Source organism: Coturnix japonica, chromosome 1, assembly GCF_001577835.2.
Source record: "Coturnix japonica isolate 7356 chromosome 1, Coturnix japonica 2.1, whole genome shotgun sequence".
Taxonomy (NCBI): domain Eukaryota; kingdom Metazoa; phylum Chordata; class Aves; order Galliformes; family Phasianidae; genus Coturnix; species Coturnix japonica.
The window spans coordinates 158,520,907-158,544,446 of record NC_029516.1 but is presented as its reverse complement, the minus strand read 5'-3'; the positions used below and the strand labels follow the sequence as shown (position 1 = coordinate 158,544,446).

General features: G+C 42.0%; 1 protein-coding gene across 2 annotated transcripts in view; it reads right to left on the bottom strand.

The window, feature by feature from the left end:
• The window catches only part of SPATA13 (spermatogenesis associated 13), a 130,366-nt gene extending 107,209 nt beyond the window's left edge, over window positions 1-23,157 (bottom strand). The window contains exon 1 of one of the 2 annotated variants that reach the window (XM_015852092.2): window positions 22,837-23,157. In XM_015852092.2, the coding sequence (XP_015707578.1) occupies window positions 22,837-22,914 (78 nt within the window). In that variant the 5' untranslated portion in view covers window positions 22,915-23,157. Of the gene's footprint in view, window positions 1-7,145; window positions 7,265-22,836 lie in introns of those variants that run through there. The other variant, XM_015852095.2, reaches the window with a different exon arrangement.
• Window positions 23,158-23,540: the final 383 nt, after the last annotated feature.

The following is a 23,540-nucleotide window of genomic DNA, read 5'->3' as shown; positions in this document are numbered from 1 at the left end:
TGGTGTGACTTGCCCCAGTCCCCTTAGTTTCAATCTTCAAAGTCTGAGTAAACAGATCTTATGCTTTGACTTCACAATGGCATGAGACCTTTAAGTTTCACTTGGAGACCAGCATTCAAAGCAAGTCAGAAGCTCGAAATGAATCTCAGCTGGAATCAGTGACTTCTGAGCTTCCATAACACATTTGGTATTACTCAACACATATCTTAATTGAGCAATCTTTCCTCTGAGAAGCGAGAATAGCTTTATTCAGTCTTGTCTTCAGGCAGCATTTCAGAACATGCTCTCATTTAATTGTACAAGTAAAAGTTTCATTGGTGAATCTTGGTTAAGTCCAGGTTTATTTCCAACACACAGCATTTCAGTCCTTGTACTCAAACTATCAATAATGAAGGGCGAACAGAAATCTAACGCTACAGAACTGAGTTTTCAACTATGCAATGTGAATGAATTACACACTTGCTGCTTTAATACCTTCTTCTCTATAGACTGTTTCCCCCTTTGATATTTCATGTTTTATTTCTGAGTCTTTGCAATTTGTTCTTTGGATTTATAACTTTATCAGAGGGAAGAGTATGCTACTTCAGCTCTGTGGAAGTGAAATATCAGTTAAGTGTGAGTTGAGTCTTTTTAATAATAAGTCTTTTTTTTAATGAAGAAGGATATCTAGCTGCAGGTATTTTGTAAAGGTGCATATCCATTATGCCAGCATGCAGCAATAGATATTTAATTCAGCAATTGAAATAGACAGCAACATCTTATATTATCCTAGAATATTTTATATTTATGCCCAACTTTGAAACTGCTTACAGCATTCTCATTTTAAGGTCCTATTCAAGGCTTAAATGCACAACTAGGGGCTTTGGGATTTTTAATCAGTCCCATATAGATAGTAATAAGTCCAGTTTGTCACATTTATCCAGATCCTTGATATACTACAAACACTTTGCCTCAGTAGAGCATCCAGCATGTTACTGATGTGCCCTAAAAGTAAGAGAGTCACTTCAAAGTCAGAAATATTTTGCCTTTTTTTATGATAGCATCAGGCAAAAGAGAAAGGAACCAAAGAGAAGGTAACCCTGCAAAAGCTAATTCATCCTCTTACTGAATAGCCCTTTCAGACATTTTCAGAATCATCCTGCATTTGTACAGGCCTTACATAGCTTTCATATTCTACAGTTGCCTCGGGGATTTGCAGGCCTGATTTAACCAAGACTCTACAGCCAGACAGACAACAGAAAATACTGATATATCATACCAATATGATGCATTGGTATAAAATAAGGTGACTGTTAAAGTATGCAGTTCTCTGGTACTGGATTTTTTTAAGCCTATGCCTAAATGCATGCTTGAACTAAACTGAGTGCTTCCACAATGGCTGCCGCAGGGTACGCAGAAAGAGAGGAGGCACTTCTAAAATATTTGCACCTCAAATATTTTCTTAATTTTCTTAGTGCTACAACACAATAAGCAGCAAAGCTGCATGGTAATCAATGAAGCTATTCTGAGCACAAAGATCAGAAATGACGTTGATCCTTTCCTGCCAGTGTCAAGTCTCAGTGGGAATAAGTACAACAGTTTGGTAATACCAGAACCTACACCAAAACCTCTGGTTGGCCTTAAGAGCAGAATTATAGACTGAAGACAATATAAAATTATCATATTTGCACACACTGTAGATAATTTCTTTCTTCTTAACTGGATGACCATCATCAGTAACACTGGGCTTCTGGTTAGAAGTGTTTAGAGAATATAACTGTTACTTAAGAAATTTTGCCTATATGATTCAAAACTAATTCCTAGTGTTGACATACTGATAATTATTTATGATTAGTGCTTTATTTTTTGTTTATCTCATTAAGTTCTACAGTTAGATTATATAGACATATTTGTGTGTATTTTCTGAAATGTTTTCTTGTTTCTATGTAATGTTGGCCATTTAAATGAAATATGCAGATTTAACTTTGCTAATTGTATTGATTTATACCAGATAAGAAAGCTGCTTTAGATCTCCTCTTAGTTGTGTGCCTAATGTAACTATCGATTTGCAGTAAATAGCATGTGTTTCAGTTCCAGGTCTGCTCCTCACATGCATGGTGACATGGATCTTCCTTTGTGTATGGAGTTATTCCCCACTGCTTTTCCTCCAGTTTTGTCACTAAATATCAATTTCAGTCTTCCTAATGAGATGAATTCAATAATGTCATCTGAGAATTAGGAGAAAATTTCTACAATTACCAAACAAAGAAAAAGATGTTTCTTCTCTGCACCATTGGCAAACCCATCGCTTTGCTTTGAGGTGACAGTAACAGTGTTGTGGTTCACAGAGTCTGTTCCAAACCCCCTGTGCTGTTCCAGGGACCTCTGGTGGAGGGTCAGAGGAGGGGTGCAGTGATCTCCCAAAGGCCAGGCAAGGGACCCCATCAGGGAACACAATCATCTGGTCACATGAAACGAGCAGCTGTTTGTGTGCCTGCATCAAAGCGTTGCCTCAACAAGGGAAAAAAAGGGCAGCAGGTCTGAATGGCAGGGAGTACTTCCTAGCCCCTGTGAGCAGAGTGCCTGCAATGAAAAGAACTATTATGGGACACTTTCAAGCCAGCATTTATAATGTAACTCCACTAACTGAGTCATATTCTCCTTTCAAGTACAGAAGAGCATTTTAAAAGCAGCTTCACCCAAAATGCCAAAAATGTGTTGTCTGTTTACTGCTTTGGGTACTGGTTTCTAACGATGCCAGAGGACACAGGCACGTTCCCTAAGTACAGAAGCTGGCACATATTGCGAGCCACTTACACAAAGTGCAACTTCTGCTAAGAATGCCAGGGGAAAGGCCACGGCCACATCCCACCACGAGCTGTGCTGTGAAATGCCACTGCTCTTCACCCTGCAATACTGAACATTACACCAGCAGTTCTGCTCCGCAGGCAGATACGCTACATCTTCATAAATTTGCCCTCCTCCTCTCAAACAAAATTTGGTCATGCTGGTTGAATGGTTAAGCTTAGCAGCACTTCTCACCAACACTTCACTCACTGGCCTGTCAGCTCAGCTACTGAGAGCTCTTGGTGAATGACACCAAGCTGTTTGCAGATGACACTGAGTTAACATGCTTTAACACGTTAACATGTGTCTGGAGCAGTGGGCCCAAGTAAACTTATGAGGTTCAACGAAGTACAGGGTCTTGCGCTTGAGTCGAGGCAACCTTCACTATCAATACAAAATGGGGAATGAAAGGATGGAGCACAAGCCTGTGGAAAAGGACCTGGAGGTACTGGTGGATGGGAAACTGAGCGTGAGCCAGCAGTGTGCCCTCATAGCCCAGAAAGCCAATCATACTATGGGCTGCATCCAAAGCAGTGTGGCCAACAGGGTGAGGGAGTGATCCTGTCCCTCTGCTCTGTGCTGGTGAGGCCTCACCTGAAGTACTGCATCCAGATGTGGAGTCTCAGTACAGGAGAGACATGGAGCTGCTGGAGTTCATCCAGAGGAGGGCCACAGAAATGATCCAAGGGATAGAACACCCCTCCTATGAGGGCAATCTAAGAGAGATGGGGCTGTTCAGCCTGGAGAAGAGAAGGCTCTGGGGAGACATGAGAGCAGCCTTTCAGTTTATGAAGGGGGGCTATAAGAAAGAAGGGGACAGACTCTTTAGCAGGGTCTGTTGTGATGGAATAAGGGGAAATGGTTCCAAACTAAAAGAGGGGAGATTTAGACTAGACATAAGGAAGAAGTTTTTTACAGTAAGGGTGGTGAGGCACTGGCACAGATCATCCAGAGAGTTGATGGATGCCCCTGTGCCTGACAAGACTGGGCTGGATGGGGCTCTTAGCAACCTTATGGAGCTGTAGGTGTCCCTGTTCATTGCAGAACAGTTAGAGCAGATAGTCTTTAATGGTGCCTTCCAACTCAAACAATTCTGTGATCCTATGACTCTCTTCCAAAATCAGTGATCCAGAAGGAAGCAATGGACAAGTGCTCAAGGTAGCACAGGCAGAACAGGTGTGTTGTCTAAACCAGGCAGGCTGCTGTGTGCAGTGCCTCAAGTGAACTCCAGCACTTATGCTACCTACTTGTAACACTTCTTTCTGCATGGAGCTTTAGTTTACTACGTTTTTTCTTTCAGCACTAAAAAATGCCTCCATTTGATTTGCAGGAAATGCCAAAAGCAGCTTACCTGCAGCCTAGAACATCTAAATAATGTCCCAAGTGATTTATAGGACTGTTAGGCAAAATAGTGATAAAACTGTGAATACCAACACACAAAACATTTCCATTCAGTTGCTGATATTTTTACTGCATCTAATCTCTGTAAAAACAAAATTTAAGCAACAGAACAGTGTATGGCTTGTCTTCCCTTTGCAGCAAACACGTGGCCACTTCCCACCACCAATGGATGCAACCACTTGCATCCATTTCTCAAACACCCCTACAAGTGCTCTGCTCACCCATTCACTGTGTTGTCTTCCCCTCTGCCCTTCTGAAGCATCACAGTATGGTTGGAAGGCTGCTGTGGATAACCAGCAGAGTTATAGCTGCAAATGTGGTTGAATGGATACAGTAGTGATAGTGGCAGGAGACAACCAGAGGTTTTTGCTTCTGTTATTTTAGGATAAGTACGTGTGCCACAGTGCTGACTTTCCCAAGTGGATTTTACTGCTTCCGTCTTGCATTTTAATGCTTAAACATTCTATTCTCTCTGCAGGCATATGAGCTGGAACTCAGTGATGTGCTGGTATGACTCGAGAGCTTGTAGGCAAGAGAAAACTAAACCTTATTTAATGCATCTAAAAAGTTACAGATTCTCATCCATGCAACACATACAAATTCTTCACTTTGTGTCCAAACACAGACTGTGCTGTTGTTTCTAGTAAGCAGAACATTTTTCCTCACCAAGTAATGAATTCTGTATCATGAAGTCCTTTCAAAATTATTATTTCTATTCAAATTGAAAAGAGACTGAATCCTTTGATCTACAAACTTTCACAAGCCTTAATATATGCATATATATTAATTTCATTTTATTGGAGATTCCCTAATCTTAAACAGGCAAAAGCAAACCAAATATATAACTTCTTTAACTTAATATCATCTGAACTGTTGTTTGCCAGTCCATCTTGATTTATTATTATTTTATTAGGGATAGTAAAATTTACAGTACAAAGAATTTTTCTCATAAAACTGACAGACAGACTGTATTCTTAAACAAAACTCCTCAATCACAGTTATTAAACTAAGTCTAATCAATGTCTTAACTCATATGATTGTGTGTTTTGGGGCCCAAGTTACAAAGCCCTGTTAAATGTAGCACAGTCTGATTACTCAGCTTTGGACAGTTTGATGAATTTCATTTGCAGTAAACTCATAAGGGGAACATAGGCACAAAATGTCTTTCTCTTGTAAATACATATCGAGCTGCGAGTACTGTGAAGTAAATGAGACTGCAGTTGCCTAATTCTGGTGAAATTATAAAACCTTCCCATCTTACCATGCGTTACAATAAACCTTTAAACTGAAAAATTCCCCTTCCACTCTGTAAGGTCATACCAAGACCAAGTCTATACATGTACACAAGTGCGCTCTTTCTCCTTCAGCCTGCTTATGTGAGAGGGACTCCAGTACCACCTCCTGTCCACAGAGAGCATAGAAAGAGAGGACATCTGCTCAACCACCCAGGCTGCTCATCCAGCCTCTCTCAGTGCGGTTCTGCACTGCATGAGGTTGCAAAGTGGCACAGCACAATTCAAACCTGCAGTTCAAGGAAGAAGGAAATGTACAAGCACAGCTCCATGTCAGATTCATGATGTTATCTGCTAACAGCTACCAAAGGCCAGAGGAACAGGGGCCCAGTCGTCCCAATGCTTCACAACATCCAAAGCTCCAGGTTATCAAAATAAACCTCTTTAACTGAGAAAGGATTACAGACTTGACATGATTCAGTGTTGTTCTTCAGTTATTCTTGCAGGAATGATGGCACAAAATGGAAGCTTGCCAACATAAAGATGGATGATAGCAAGAGTTATTGTGGCAGGAGGTCACATCTGAAGCAGTTTCCAGCATACCAGAGGAAATTGATTTGGATGAGAAAGAGGGCCCAGTACAAGCTTGGACATTTTGTATTGGTGCTCTTTCCAATGCAGATCACAAGTTTCAAACCTCAGGGGAGACAGCTCATGCATATAACAAGATGCATACATGTTTAATCAGAACATGACCCATGGAAACAGAAGCCTCTATACTTCTCCACATCTGGAGACTGGCAAGAGGGAAAAGGGAGGGGAAGGTAGAGGAGAGAAGGACCAAAACCAAACCAAAACAATTATTGTGGCCCGTATCTCAAACTTTCTCTAGAAAACAGTGTGGACAAGAAACTCAGAAAATGGATAACTAGTGATATTCTTACCTATAGACAGTTCTTTGGGTGTCGGATCTTTCTCCAGGTACAAATCAATCCACTAGACAACCCAAATATAAGCCCTTCTCATAAACGTAAGAAAAACATGTTCTCGGGGAACAAAATGAGATTATGTTTAGTCAGTGTTTTCAGTATCTAATTCAATTGAACTTCTGAATGCTCATCTGGAAATAGGAAGCAGAGAGCTTCACGAGGTCCTATTAGGACAGGAAATCACTGATCATGGGAAACTTGTTGCAGCTGTTCACCACTGCTAAAGATTAGGATGAAAGAAGAAGAGAGAATGTAGACAGTATGGTTACAACAGAATTTGAAATACTGGCTTCGGATTTGCACCTCTAAAGGAACTGTTATTATCCCTGACTGAAAAATGCACTTGGATCCCACAGTCAACATCAGTAGAAATCTGCATTTTGGGAATGTTGTCAGAAATCTGATGGAAAATGTAAGGCTTGTCTTACTGCTCTCTTAAGAGATCATAGAAAAGCAACAAAAGCACAAAATTCGTAGAGAATTTTGGGGGGCCATTCAACATAAAATAAATACTGTCCTTTAATTGAAGGGAACAATTTCACAAAGGGGATTAGAAATGTCGTTCAGTTAATCTGCTGAGAAGTATTTTCAGAGTGCTTTAAAACTGTACCAGAACTCCTAAAGGCCGTTATGCAAATGTATCACTTCCCAAAATCAGCCAAACAAAAGCCCAGAAACAGGCATGCTGAAAACGTACCCAAATCTTGACCTTTAGGAACACAAAATCCTCAGCCCGATGGACACAATGCAGGGCTTCAGCGCTAGATTGGCAGAAGGTTTGTTCCATTGATCCTTGTTCGTGGTTTTGTGCTGTTTCTTAGGCTGAAGCCTTTTGTTCTGGCATGTAGCTTCAGGAAAAGAGAAGGAATACAACAAAGGCGTTGAGCTCTTGAAGGGGTCTTTTCATTAGGTTACTGCTGGAAACAAAGAGAAGACAATGATACTTTCTTCCTTCCGTATTCCTATTGTTTCAGTTTGGTTTGACTTTATGAAATGTGGCATCAAAGGGAAAATTAAACCTGTGACTAATGCAATTTCTGTAAAACAGAATCATTCGAATTAATTAGATCCACACTTTTGTTTCGCTTTCTTTTCTTCTTTCTTTTCCCCCAGAGGCAGCAGGAAGAATGTTGTTATTGTTCTGATGCTTTCTAATTAGTGTCCCAAAAGTGCAATGCTGAGAACAAGATGCTTCAGAAACCTGTGACTCATCAGCTCCTCTCTGAAAAGCTCAACATGCAAAGAATTAATGAAGAATTTATTTATGCCTTTAATGTCAGATACAGATATTTCAGAGGTCCCGAAAACAGTCCAAGCTTCACATCTCGCACTGTAACACATACAGATCTAAGTAAGAAACCGAAAGCAGGAGTAAAACTGGGGCACAATACACATTTCTGGGTACCCCACAGCAGCGGCAGTGAACCAGCCGTCCCATTGAGGACTTCTTGGGACCTCTAGCGATGTATTCGCTAATTGCAGCATTAGGCTCCGTGAAAGCACCATCAGCGTCAGCCTGAGACTTTAGGTTTGCACATGTGTTTAGCATTTTACAAGTAAACAACCACTTCACCTGATCTAGATTAAGGGCGCTTAGAAACTCAGTGGGAGGGTATTTGGTTTGGTACTCAGTGAGAGATCATTCACAAACCCTCAATCTGATGGGTTTTCAGCTCCCACACAGTGACCGGGGTCAATCTGATCTGTGCCTATGATTTGTGCCTAACCCCACTTTGACAGTTTAATAGGGCTGAGAAAGCACATTTGGATTATTATCCTGTTTTAAAGGATCATTTGTAACTTGATTTCAAACAGCTATTTTTATAGCATGGGGGGGGAAGGAGGGAGAGAAAGGCTTATCTACTGTGTTTGATTTCCAGCTTCCTCCACACACTCTGACGTTACTGAAAAACAAATACAGAAAAACCAAAACACCTCAATAAAATAAAATAAAATGACTGCTTATTTGTAACACTGGACACAAAATTCCTGCAGAGCTTTTGTTCTCAAAGGCTTCTAAACTGGCTGCTGGAGGAAATTTTCAGTAGAATTTACAATTAGCCATAGAACCATAGAATTGTTAAGGTTGCAAAAGACCTCCAAGATCACCAAGTCCAACTGTCAGCCCATCCTCACCATGCCCACTAACCATGTCCCTCTGTGCCACACCCCCACGTTTGTTCAACACCTCCACAGCAGTTTGATGCCATTCTCATCCCAGTACAGCCAAACCATTCTCACTGCCACGACAGTTCAGTGGGCCAGCTCACAAGTGTTGAAAAAGATATGCCATATATCTTGATACATTAAGGACAGATGAAATCAGAGCTGCCTCATCTTTATAAGTCAGACTGCATTTCTGTGACAGGAGCTGAGCCATCCTCACTGGTGGGGAGCTCTCATGTTGCAAGTTCATAGAAAGGTGCAGGGTCCGCTGCAGCTCTCCTGGAATACACCCTAAGCCTTGTTAAAGGAAATCTCTGTTTCAGAAGTTCATAAAACAGAATATCAGGTTATTCTAAAACAATCAGTAATCAGTAAGTTTTCATTGTGAATTCACAAAGAAGATGAACGTACCTGGTAGCAAAACATCTTCAGGAAGTCAAGTAAGTAGTCCCTCAAGCTTTGCTAATATTCTCCACACTTTTATACACAGTCTGAGCTCTGCTTTTAAATGCCACCTAGTTCTCATAATTATATAGGAAAAGGAAGCATGGAAGTCTTCTTTTTGAGAATAAAATTCTGGTTCTATTAAAATCACAAGGAGATGCCACATATTATAATAGTTCTAGGGCTTCGATAATAAGATCTGTTAATATCATGCAGGTTTCAAATCTATTTTCAAGTACTCATTAAAAGTGAACTGCAGGAACTGTGCTTTATCATGAGTGCACATTCAGGTATTACTGGTACAGACATTGTGATGAAGTGCAGTAACAGAAAAATAGATCAAATAACAAAGGGATTTTCTTAAAAACAAAGACATTCAGACCATGGGATAGTTTCTTAGAAGACATATATACATATATATATCTGTCACAAAATCCATTTAAAATTACTTACAGATCAATCTCCCACTCACCACTATAGACAGGATTTTTGTCTCTGGTCTAAATGAGCACAGTGGTGACTTGGATAGCAAGAGTGAAACTCGATGAAGCAGTGTGACTTTCACAAGAGCTCTCTTTGTGGTGTAGCTGAGGTCTGCTAACAGGAGCACAGGCCCTGAACTTCCAGTCCCAAGTGAAACAAACCCAGGTCACTGGGAACTAAATATATTCAGCTATCACATAGTCAGGTTAGCAGTTTATTCAGATCAAGCCTTAGTTTAGCTTAGGCAATTCCTTTCTCAGCACATCAAAAAAAAATACAGAAGTAATTATAGAATATGGGAGAGAGGGACCACTAAGGGCTTTGCTTACTAAATAACTTCTGTTTAAACTGAACTAGAATTACTGATTTATTGATCCTTTGAGGCAGAAAGTCTTTATATCCATGTAGCTTACATCTAACAGCATGGGGTTCCCTTGTGAAAATATCTTGTGGATGTTGAACAAATATAAAATTATTTAAGCAGATCTGTATGCACAGATATGTCAAGAAGTACCATATGCCACCAAGCCTGGAAGTAGACCAGGTGATTCTTATTTGCTTTCCTCTCTCACATCCAGCAGGTAATTCCACAACTTTTGAAATGTTCCAGAACGTCGGGGACAGGAGCACAAATGGTTCAACCAGGATATCCTAAGAAGAAAAGAGAGACCAAGGGATACATTTCTGATCCCTCAGGGACAATGGTAAGAAAGCGTCCTTAAACCAGCTTCATGTAAATTGCACTGCAATTACTCTTTAGCTTAACATGATCTGTTGCTTTTCAGACCACAGTGTAAGTAAATCAAGGAAGGCTGTATTCCCAGTAGTTGTAAGAGAATACACCTGCACATCAATTTTGCATCTTTTGATGAGGCATTATGTTGAGGCTTCCAAAAGAAATCTTCTCCCTTTCTGCTTGTCTAAAAGAATACAGCAGCTCCTGTGTTATCTGCCTGCATCTGTGTTGTAGTTTAGAAAACAGATCCAGCTTGGCTTGACACTAAATTAGATCTAAAAAGAGTGATTCAAAGCCTGGCAAGCTTCTCCCTGGATTCTCAGAGCTTTAGTTCAGATGCTACATGTCCAGAGCACTGTACCTTCTCACCAGACGACATACTCTATCCTGTGCCCACCAAGGGCAGTGGAAGTTAATCAGCTGTTGGAGGGTGGATACCCAGGTTCAGAATTCAGATTTGTCTCTGGCTTTGGCCATTTTCAAGGAATTAAAATGATGAAAATTACCTAAGTGCTGGGTTTGAGTCATTCTGCCAGTCACAGTCACTCCACTTTAAGTCAAAACACTCCAGGAGTTGTGGGAGTTTGGACATGATGAGCTCAGCACACTTCTTGGAACTGGTGCTATACTGTGTAAAGCATATGGATTTCAAAATGGAAAAGCTGCCACAATATTGCAAGAACCTGAAGCCACATGGGCATCACACTCATAGTGGACATCAGGTTATGTTTGGATAACTTGCTTAATTCTTGCTGTAGTTTTTGCACTCTCTCTCTTTAGGTCAAAAAAGAAATCACAACACTGTGAAGATGCACCTTGCTCACATAGCTGGTTAGATAAATGTATAAACGTCTGTCTTTCTGGTTGTATGAGAAAACAGGGACATTGCCTCTACATTTTTGGAAATCCACATTAATGATGATCAGATGTTGTAGAGTGGGGACTTCTTTTAGTTCATGGTAAGTCCACATGCCTTGTGTCTATACCTGATGAGTAGCCTGTTACTTTCTCCAGGAGTTCCTCCCTGCTAACAACATGTATTTTTTTACTGTGAGAAAATACTTATTTTTTTACTTTTAAGGATGAGCTTTCATATGGCTGGGGAGACTTTAAAATGAACTTCTTCACAGTATTTGGAATGACTACTTTCTGCTTCGAGCATTAAAACGAATGAGAAAAGAACTACTGGGAAATCCCAATACAAACACAAGAAAAGGTCAGGCTTTCACAGTACATTTCCATAATTCATTAGAGATTCAATGCACACTGACAGTCTCCAGTAAATTGTCCTGCTGACAAAACTGGAAAGAACAGTGAATGGAACAAATTGAACAGCTCACAGCACAAGGACAGCAATGAGATTGCTAAACGGTACAAAATTAATTCCTCAGATGAGTTCTTGTGTCTCATATCCTCGGCAGAAAGAAGGAAACAACAATATCCCAAGTGACTCAGGTCATCTTACTTGAGTTATCCATGAGGCTTTGTGTCTAAATTCTTCTAAATTATGGATTCAATAAGTTATAATTGGTCTCCTCCACTTAAAGCAGGAATTATGTTGCAATGTATGCCATGCAATTGAGAGGAGGCCGCAGCTTTCAGAAGCTGCTGAATACTTCTCTGTACCCTGGCTAAACCAGGCCTTTGTCCCGCGGCTTTGATGATTTTACTCTGTTGTTTCTTTATTTCAATCTGGTATCAATGACTCCCTCTTGCTGGTGAGCTCTGGGTGCCGAACTGGGCAGATTCTCAAAGCCCAGAGATCATTTATTAAACATTCATCCTTTCAGACTGGCTAAACATCAGCACAAACATGGACATTAGTCACCCTTATGACTAATGCTCATTAAAAACATTTTTAAACATAAAAACACAGTAGCTCGTATTATCCATCAGCTTAGACAGCCAGTTATTTAGTTACTGAACTAATGAGCTGTGCATTTCTCACAGAATCTCATCCCCCCCCCCTTTTTATGAACTTGGTATTTGGCGATATCTAACCTGGGACCTGGGAATGCTTGCCACCCCTTGTGTCAAGGTTAATTCTCTGGCTGAGTCTCACTTGTTTGTTGGAATAAGTCTTCAATATACCCCATCCTTTTCCTAAGCCTTAGCTTAACACTCTGCTTCCACTGGAAAAACACAAGTAGCTGAAGCTACGTGGGATCCAGGGCACAGCCTGGCACTTCTCTCCATAAAGATGATGGAAGGACTGGAACCTTGGGACACTGTAGGTCGTACCAAGCACACCACTTGGAAACATTAGCAACTCTGTCCAGTAAGGGAAAGCTGAGCACACCTAAACTTCATGAGTTTTCCTCCATCGGTCACACTACCATTTGGTTCATTGCACAGGAACTTGGTCCTTATGGATCTGATTTAGGGAGATTCTCCAGTCATTGCAGTCTGCAACCAGTGATCACTTCAGAGCTGTTGTCCGAATAAGGCCAATTGAAAACTGTGAAAAAGTTTAACATTTAGACAAAATGAATCAGCTTCTATTTCAAGGATTCAGAAACTGAAGGGAATGATGCATGAGTTTCAGGATGGTTAATGTTTCCTGTAACTCAGAAACAAGCCCTGGTTTAAATGCCATTGAGGTAATGGGCACTGGACCCACTGAGTACTGTAGCTCTCTCAAAGTACAGAGATTCATTGTGTTTAAGAGTCATTAGTTAATGGTTATAGTAGTGTACGTAATAATATCCCACTGACATAGTTAATCTGAGTTTTTAGAGGGCAAACAATTCTTGCATACAACTGAGCCTGTCACTGCTTTCTAACAGATTGATATAGGTCAAAATGGCAGCTTTTCAAAGCAAAGAAAGGGTTTGCTAATGCTGAACCAAAGAAAGTGAAAGAGAGTATATTTATATTAGACATTAGGAAGAAATTCTTTACTCAGAGGAGATGAGGCACTTACTCAGGATACCCAGAGCAGCTGTAGGTACCCCATCCACAGAGGTATTCAAGGCCAGGTTGGATGGGGACCTGGGTAGTCTGTTTTGATGGGAGGTGCCCCTGCCTGTGGCAGGTTGGAACTGGATGGGCCAAACCACTCCATGGTTCTACAAAATTATTAAACTCCTTATAGTCTTCCATGAAGGAAAGTCTACAGGATGCACACAGGCAAGTTCCTGGCCTCCCAGACCACAGCTTTGGGGTTCTGTGTTTGCAGGAGATGACAGTGCTGTCCCCAGATGCATGAAGTGGTGGCCACAGTGTTAAATGGTGATACCAAAATTTCTGCTTCAAGACAGAAGTCAAATTTTGACACAGAAATGAAAGAAAATATTTTTACAAGTGATTGTTTTTGTAACTTTTAGTCTATATAAATCTCCTGGCAATGCATTAGGAACTTAAAGAGGTTTAAATGATGAAAGCCTCTCAGCTTATCTTTCAGCTTACCTCGAGTTATAGCATTTATCCAGAGCTTGGTTATATTATTGCCGGAAGGGTGATGAGACAGAGGACAGATAACAAGAAGTCTACCAGACTATTTGCTCTGTACCCTGAGCTATCTACATAGCTCAGTGTTTGATTCAATTTACATAGTGATTGATAAACTTTAAGTGGAAAACTTTTGCTCATTTCAGTTTCTTCATCTAAACACTGTATTTTCCTTTAGTCAGGTCACGCTGTGCAAATCCCAAGCTTGGGGTGGAGCAAGCTGAGGGTGGGACAACCAGTGCAGCTATGCATCCTCCATTCTGTCTGAGCAATGTGGTCCTTAGAAACCCTCCCTCTGGTTTTAGGAGTTGATTTGATCTTATCTGACTCGGAGCCAAGTAAGATTGCTTTGTTATAGAGGTTTGAGAGAGGAATGCTTGAAAGCACCAAAGGAAATAAACAGCATGTTCCCTCCAGAGGTTTGCAAGCCTCTCTGTTAGTGAGCAGCAGAGCAATGTACCTGCTGGAGGCAGCTTCTCTACTACCTGTAATCACAGGAGACAGCAGGAGGGACACTTTTCCATTTCTGGGTTCAGTTAGTAAGATCTGGGGGACTCCACATGGTACCTTATTGGGATCAGTAACAGCAGTGGGGCCAGGGCAGCCTGATATGTCAGTCATGGATTAACTGTCCAGTCTCCTTGTGAAACAGGTGAGTAGTATGGATAGCAGCAAGAAGATAAGGCAAAGGATCATTTCCCTCTGGTTGTAAATGAAGACTTTTTAACTTGTCTTTCTCTCAGGGAGGAAGTATTGCCTCAGGACATCTTTGTCTGAAGAGCATGATGAGCTTCAAAGACACAGCTAAACATTCCCTGCTGCTGAGAATGATTTTGCAAAGACCCAGTGAGATTTACAAGTCTGATTAAAATTTGCTGGCCTTGTAAGAAACTTCAATAGGATGCAGACAAATAAATGTTTCCACCACATTTTGTGACCATGTTGCGAGTTATATGATGTCTGTAATCCATTTTCTTAATCGGCTGCTCCCAGTATTTGGAGGTCCCTATCCCTGCTGCAGGGGTTGCTCAAGCTCTTCTACAGCTGCAGCTAAATTATGATTTACTGAATGGCATATTAAGGTAAACAGAGACATATTTCTTTAATTCTGCAGATCGTGATGTGATTCACAAGAGCTCTCATCAAAAATTAAAAATGAAGCTGTCATCAGTCAGAGTTCTGTCAATGCCAAGTGAATGCCATACAGCTCTCACTTCTGCCAAGAATTAGGCTAATTTCAGAAAGGGCAGGGGCCTGGACACAGCTTTATAGTTGTGTTGTATAAACATGACAGCAGGCTGCTCATATTGCAGGAACTCTGTGTCTCACCCATCCCCGGACCATCTCACTCTCATTTCTCACATGCCACATCATGTCTGAACTGAAGCAGAAAGCACTTTAGGCCAGGGACCACATTTTTTCATGATTTGTAAAGCACCTCGGATGCTTTTAGCTGCACAAAGATAAAGGGTATTCTATAAAGAGGAATGAACTATCACCGTAGGAGGTTTCTACACACAGCACTAAGTTTGTGACTGCTCCTGTAGCAATAATTGTGGGAAGAGCTTTGGATATTGTTAAATGAGGCATTAAGTGGCTACGAGAGTTGCAATACCCCTACACTACCACGATTACCAGGCACTACACATCTGCACTGGAACAGAAACTGAATCTCATGTGTAAAACACATCGCTGCTCTATCATTCCATGATTTATTATTACCAGAGTCAACATCTCACATAAAGCAGGTTTGTTTCTTGCAGACAGAGCCTGACACTTCAGTTCTACAAGACACCTCCTCAGACCTCCCTCATACACTCACTTCTTTGCTTTGTTGCTGTGCCATCATCTTTTATGGTCTTCATAATGCTCAAATCAACACTTCTTTAACAGGGTCCTTGAATTCCCTGGGTTTCTAGCCATTCTCTTCGGGTGCTGCATTCAGTTTCTATGTATTGACTCTTTCCCTATTATTTCTCACCCAGGTTCATCTTGCAAGGCTATCGTCTCTATCCTCTAAAGTCTCACTGAGACAATAAAGGATGACTAAAGGTAAAGATTATGTCAACTAATAACTGCACAGATCTAAAATCAAAACATGCAGACATTATACCTGCTCAGGCCTAGAGCCTGCAAGTAGAAAGGTGATCCACCAATGCTTTTGAACAGTTTTGACTACCAGTGAGTTTGGTAAACTGGAGCTTGGCTTCCTCTGGCTGTGACACTTCTGATGAAGCACTAGACTCCACATTGGCAGATTCACCACACTGCCAACCTGTGATGTTACAATCACAGGCACTTGTCTTCTTCCATTTCCAGCTCTGTCAGATATGTGGTTAAGCCTGCTGATACCCAGATCTTTCCCAGCATGTTTTCTTACTGAAGAACAGTGATGAAAATCTCCCAGACAGAACCCTGGGTTATCCCTGGAACAATCTGCTCATCTCCTCTGCCTACAGCTAGCACAATGTAAGAGGCAGTGTTGAACTACAACAGGGCAGGGCACATTCAACACAATATACATGAACACAACGCAGCTTTCTGATTTCAATGGAGCTAAAACGATTCACACCAGCATTAGGACTGCCAAAGGTGCAAAAAGGCATTTCTAATAATTGCAAGACTTAAATCCAAAGCAGAACCTTGAAGTCCTCAGATACACAGCATAACCACTGAGTGAGGTACAGCTTAGTCCATCAGCATTCTGCACTGCTTTCCAGGGCAAACTGCCCTGCACAAGATGCAGCACAATACAGTAACTGAATCTGTTCCTCTCTCCTCTCAAAACTTTGAATGAGAAAGATGTTCTGACTCTGATCAGGATAAGCACTAGAGAAAGAATACATATTCATGCCCATAAAAAGCCATTGCCTTGTTTCAAAAGGCATTTCAGAGACCATTTTTCACATCCAGCAAATAAGCATAGAGATCATTCTAAGAGTCCAATCGGAGAACAGAACCAGCTCCTCAGGATTCTGATCACCCACCCCTTAACGATGGACAAATGAGCATAACAGGAATGTTTTGCAGGAACTGCCTGCAGAACTGACCAATGTTTGCATGAAATAGACAAAGAACTTCCAAATCTCCAGAAAACAGTAATGGCAAAATGTATGCAGCAAGTTGTTTGCCCAGCCGTAACCAGTGCTGTCCTACAAATGAAGAGACACCTCCTTCTGGGAATCACAGCACAGTTCAGCAGCTTTCACTTTGTCCTGTCTCTCTCTCTTCCTCTCAGCTCAGCTGCTGTAAAGGAAAAGAAGCTGAGAAGTGTTGTCACAAGCCATAAAATTAGAACAGAGTAAAAGAAAGTCCCAGTCAACAGACCACATCAAATCTAAAAGAGCTAGAACTGGTGCGGCTCAGAAGAAAAACAAATAAATGACCAGAGACGGCCCCTAGGCAAAGTACCCATTCTGAACTTTCCGTGTCTTCATTGAAGAGACAAAGGGTCAGCACACACAGCCAGAGCTGACCCACAGCAGTTTTGATTCTGTCATGCTGTTCTGAATGTTGGTCATTTGCGACACTGCAAATAATGGCCCCTTTTTGTCACTGCAAGAACAATAATACTGACACCAAAATGCTTTTCATGCCATTCAGTGCAAGTCACTGCAGGGATTTTGTTCTGCTTCATTCTTCTGTCCCGATTGCTGCAGTATTTCCCAGGACATCCGAAACATTTGGTTCTGTCCTTCTTCTCCCTTGTTCCAAATTGCACAACAATTTTGTTTACAGCTTATTTCTGGAAACAAGTGACTCCAGTCAGGCGGTTGCAGTCAGACAGCCCCAGCCAGGGACCACAGAGGATGGAGATGTTTGCTACCACCTGCTGGTGAAGTTGGGTTGGAGACTGAGTGATCATACAAACCTGTTTGCTTTTCTGCCTTTATTACCTGACCCCTTTTGAGTCATATTCGTTGAGGGGTTTGATATGAAGCTGAGAAAAATGCTGTTTTTGCTGTGCAGCAAGAAGCCAGAAAAGCTGGTTGTATTGTAGCATAAGTAACCAGGGAGAGATGAAGGGAGGGATTTCAGCTCTTTATGGATGAGCAAATCCATGGTAGCAATAACTCTCAGAAGCTGTGAAGCTCCCAGATATGTAATAAAAGGCAGAAAGTCTTGGTCTACCATCACAGCTTGAGGTATTGAAACTCTAGCGTTATTTCTTGGAGTAATAAGTCATCATCTCAGGAAGTACTTGCCTCTATGGCAGAAGCTCCCAAGTAAGGCATTCCCAAGTGTGGCAATGTCTGGCTGCTGAGAGAGTTTGCGGTCATAAACTACTACTGGTCAGATAATGCTTTGAAAAGTGAAGGGAGTTTGTATATCTTCTTTTTGGCTGCATCCCAAAGTGGCAAAAAGAACTGACAAATAAAGCAGGGTTCCATGCACCCAGGAGCAAAGAGACTCCTCATGTGTTAGTAAGCAAGGTTCACTGCAGCTGATGTAAAAACAGCTGCTGAACATATTGAAGAGGTCCTTAAAAACAGGTAGAAAAAGCTTTCAGGAGAGCAATTGCTGTTTCTGGATGCTTATCAAGTTTAGCAACTCTGTATTTAACAGAAATGAAGTTCAAGGAATAATGCACTACTCTGTTAAGCTGTAAACGACATCCAATTTAAAGAATAAAGTGACATGCTTCCTCACAGGTGCTGAGCATTCTCAGCTCCATCACCTCCTGACTTCATTAGGATCTGGGCAGCAAAGCAGCTCCTTGGAGCAATTCAAACTCTTCCCAGATTAAGCCCTAGAGTGATCCATTGCTGCATGTACCAGTTGTGCTGCCCTATTTCTGCCCTGCAGTTCAGGGGGACTGAATGAACATCACAGACCTGTCTGATTCTGTGCGTTTCTGGATGCGTTCTGAATCACATTCATATAAAGGTTTGGCAAGAGGCAGCTCCCAGGCAGAGAAGCTGTGCATTGCAACCCACTTTCCACAGCCCGCTCCTGCTCCACAGCCACCAGTAGGAATTTTTCTGTTTTCCTTATCACAGAAACTGTTCATTTTGTAGGACTGAAGCATCGTTCTCATATTCCCAGGAAGGAATCATCACCATTCCTTCACAACCATTCGGATGACAGGACTCTGCCCCAGCATCTGCAGCTGGCAGGGACAGTGAACCATTGTGCAGCATCTGAAAGTTGGCACTGTGCTTGTGCTGATTTCCAACAGCCTGCAAAGGGCCCCAAGCCCATTTATGTATCCGTGTCAGGCAGAGAGCAGCATCAAGCTGACAAAAGACCCCTGAGACAGGACAGTTCCCATCAGGTGAACTTCCTGAGCTCAAATAGAAAACCACAGAACTGCAGTTTTGTGTTCCCACCACCTCATAGAGTTCAAATGTTACCCAGCAAAACAGGACTGTAAGCAGGAAAGGAAAGTCAACGGGATTCACATGCAGCCAATTGAGTGAGTACACTCTGTATCTATACTTGTTTGTATCTTGTGAATTTGAACTGCACTCATCTAAGCAGAATCATAGAATCATTAAGGTTGGAAAAGACCTCTGAGACTGTCCAGTTCATGACTGTCCAACTCTTTAGCTTTCCTGAGCTACACTGAGTGAAGAGGAATTGTCTTGGGCCACGTTGGGTCACTCTTGGGTCAGTCTGAAAGCAGTGGCTCCTATTCCATGGATGCTACAACAGACATAAAGAGCACAGTAACTCTGTTTGGTAGAGCAAATTTTCAGCCACAAAACACTGCTTTTCAACATAGTTAACACCATTAGCTCTGCATTCTCACCAGCAATGAGCAAGAACCTGCATGGCACGCTCATCAAAATCTGCACCAGTGGAAGTGCCCTGCCACCGCCACTGCTGAAATGCACCACCCATTGCCTCACTGTGCTCACATCCACTGTTTGGTCTCCACAAATGTTCAGCAAACACTGATGAATGTCAGCAGGTGACATTTTTCCTGCATGGAGAAATTCTGTGACCTTTTATGCACTTCATATGCACTTCCATCTCAGATGTCATTCTGTCAGACCTCCCCTCTGCTGCCATCTGTCTCACGGCAACAAAATGTAATGGGGTATTGGTGAGAAGGTTCCATCTCTTCTGCCATACCACCAACATCCACCTCTGATGTTGTGAGCTATCATCATAAAAGTGGAGGCATTACTTTCAGAGCCCTTGTAAAATATATATTTAGTAACAAGACATTTTAACTTTTTCTGTTGGGTGGTGTTGGATGTTTCTGTCCTCTAGTTAGGAAATATGTGGTAGGCGTTTGTTGGTGTACCAATAGCTGTATGTTATCCCTTTTTAAATCAAGATGTGCGACACAAAGAGATGCAACTCTAGAATCTCCTACCCTTAGCGGAAAATGATGGAAAACACAACGGTGATTTACATGAGCAATATCTGAAAAGCCCTTCAGAGAGGAACTCTGGCTGAGCTGACAGCAGCCCTAGCCTGATCTGTGCAGTGCAGGCACATACATCATCACACAGCACTCAGCTCCTGCTCCTACCAGCTCCACACCCGCTGACAGCTTGAGAAGCGTCAGCAGCCAGTTGTCTGAGGAGAAGGCAAACAAGCAGAGCTGTGAGAAAGAGCAGCCTCATCCCCTCCTCCAGGCTTCAGAACAAAGATCCTTGTGGTTTATAATCAAGATGCTTCTCTCTTTGGTGTTCCAGGCCTGGTGCCTACTTGAAAAGGCGCGTTCAACCCTGAGCCCTTCTCACTTGTCAGCAGCCTTTCAGCTGTCACCTCCCTCAGCCTTCCTGTACTCATGCCCTCCCCCCACTTCTAATTAAACCAGTTTTTACAAAACAATATTTTGACAAAAGCAATGAGCTTCGTGCCCTACAGACCGTGAAATGCCTGCAACAGGAGTCCTGCCTTTATTCCACGGTTTATGAAATATCACATAAATGAATATTATACCTATAATCAGAGTGGGCTTTGGCCTGAATACTATTCGCCAGTATTTCTAATTAGAAATTAATTTCTGATAGAAATAAAAGCTGCATAGCAGAAGGATAACGATTTGGGACAAAGCTTGCACCACTCCTCCTGGCCTCAGGAGGTCTGCAGCACAAGCCCACATCCCACTGGCCTTGCCTGCTTTTCATGCTATGGTGCACGCAAAGGCAGAACATTTCACACTATCTCCAGGCTGGGCCACTACTTTTGAGAGAAAAGGGCTTAGTAGTCTGAAGGTAGATGTCTCTCCATCCTCCCTACTCCAGCAGTGATGTGACCTCTTCCAGCTTTGAAGGATTTCGGTTAACTCACAGTACCAGAGCTGTTCTGGCTGATATTGGGACATAAGCAAGGCAGGGTTGTGGGGAAAACATTTTTCATCAGCTTCCCACTATGAAAATAGAACATTTGTGTGCCTGAAACTATGTTGGATTTTTCCAGCTGTAAGAACTGATCAATAAAAATGTTGCCTCCCTCCATAAAGCCTTTCTTAAATTAAATTAGAAGGTTATTTTTTGCTTGTCAGCTTTACTGCTGGCTTGGCATCTCATTTGCTTTTCTGTGCTCACTTTTTCATATATTCTTACTTAGTTTACCAGTAAACATACCACATTTCAGGAAGATCTACTGCACCATAACTTCTTTTAACTTTTAATTTTGAGCATTTGCTCTTGGTTGTACATTGCATACACTGTCAAATAATATAAACTGCGCAAATAACAGAACAACTGGAGAACTGGAAAAGTGCAGCCATGTGCAGTTTTCAGTACTTGCTCATTTGTTCCAGAGGGTTTTACTCTGATGCACTTACATCTTGTGGCCCTCATCAACAGAATGATGAGAAAAATGAGCAACAGAATGCAGCACTGGGTTGAGTTACAGCCAAATCCACATCTGCAGAGTACCAAAAGCCCACGAGCCAGGAGCAGGAAGGAGCACCACAGCATGCCATGATCTCAGACCATTTCCCATTGCAGTACCCTCCTCTATATGCCCATATATATATATACTTAAGAAAAATCATGTGACATTCCTTTCATGTGAATTTTATTCCAAAGTCACTTTGCCCCAGCAGATGATTTTTATTTAGGGTATTATGCTACAAATAGTACAGATCTGGTCTGTAGCTGCACTGTGCCAGGCACCTTAAAGAACTTCCTGTAACAGATTCTGAGCTGTGTCTGCCTCACAGGCCAAAAGGAAGGACAGGTCAAAGTCTGAGAAGGGGATACAGCAGAGGTATATGACAACTACCTACACAGTGTAGTGAATCATGCGGAGCTGAAGCAAGAGCAGTTACCCTGCTCTGTCACAGTATCTAGTTTCTCCTAATTGGCTCACAGCTTAAATGCCTAAAAACAGATAAAGGTAACCGTCCTATAGCCATCGCTCTGCAAATAATTGAGTTTCAAATGAAGTTTTTAACGTAGCACTTCACAAGATAGCAGGTGGGTTCATTCTCCAGCTGTACTACCATGAAAGCACACACTCACCAACAGAGAAAGGAAAGGCAATGCAGTCTGCCCCAGCTCATCCTGACGATGCTGGGATCCACAAGATGAGACAGGAATACATGTCTCAAAGAAATGAAGATCTAAATCTCTGAATGGGAATAACAGCTGATATGCAAAGCAGCTCCAGCTTCTGCCAAATTTTATCACAACCGCATGTCAGGTAATTTGTGTCTGTAGAGCTGTTGGGCTTTTTTGCTTCAAATCCTTTATTGTTAGGATGCAAATTTTCTGAATTTATCATACCTTGGTACAACTCACATATCCTTTTAATCCTCGTTATCCAGGAAGCTTGAAAGTTTTCTGCAAACACAGTTCTCTCCTTACAGAAATGAGTAACTTTGTGTGTTTATACCCCTCTGCATTTGCTGTCGCTGTAAATACAGTAGCATTTCCAGACTGAAATGAGGAAAGTGTCTATGCGTTTGAATATTTGGAAAGTCAGATGACAGAAGCTTTAAAAGGCAACTAGTAATCTGTTCTCCAGGCTCAGATCCTTTTAGTCTGACTAGTTCCAACCAGTCACGTATACGCCATTTTGCAGTGCAGCTCCTTTAAAACGTTATCACTCCCCTTAAAATTTTGTCAACATGGCTCACAACTTAAATTGCCATTCCCTGTGCTGCCAGCGTGGCTGTGCAATGCATATCTGAGCTTACCTTCCATGTGACGGAGGGGCAGGCTGCCAAGGTGAAGGTAACTTTCTCTGTCACTACATTGAAGGTGACACGAAACATGGTTTGTATTCCAGCAGCTTCAGATCCACGGTAGAAATCCCTGGTGACGGTCACACTGCTCACTTGTGTACATGCTGCCAGGCTCCTGTCACGCTGTGCTATACATGCAGCAAACCCATAACGTTATGATCAAAGCTGAAGCCTGAAACAGCTGTAAGGGTCCAGCTTTTCCCAGCAGCCTCACTCCTGTGTGTCAGGACTAATCAGATTAGCTGGTTTTACTTGTCTGAGTTGGGACTAACAGGTTAGCACAACAGTTTGGGTGGGGGAAGGGAGCAGCAAATAAATCAAATTAGGGCATTTACTAAGCAGCTGAGATTTCCTTCCTGCTCGCCTTTGTCTCTTTACAAGACTCACACAGAGCCAGGACAATGCACTGCAAAAATGGAGCTTTGTTTTAGAGCAGCTCTTTGTCTAGGGGAATTTCTCTAATTTTGCCTTGATGTGATTCGTTTTTGGTTGCCAGCGATCACCAACAGGAGATCTCTCCCCGAGTGGCCTGGATGCTGTGCAGATAAACAAGTCCCACGCAGAAAAGACAAGCACTGTGCTTTTTTCATCCCACACTACCACCAAGGCAACACACTGTCTGTGCCAAGCGATCGGTCACATGGGCTTCTCTGCAC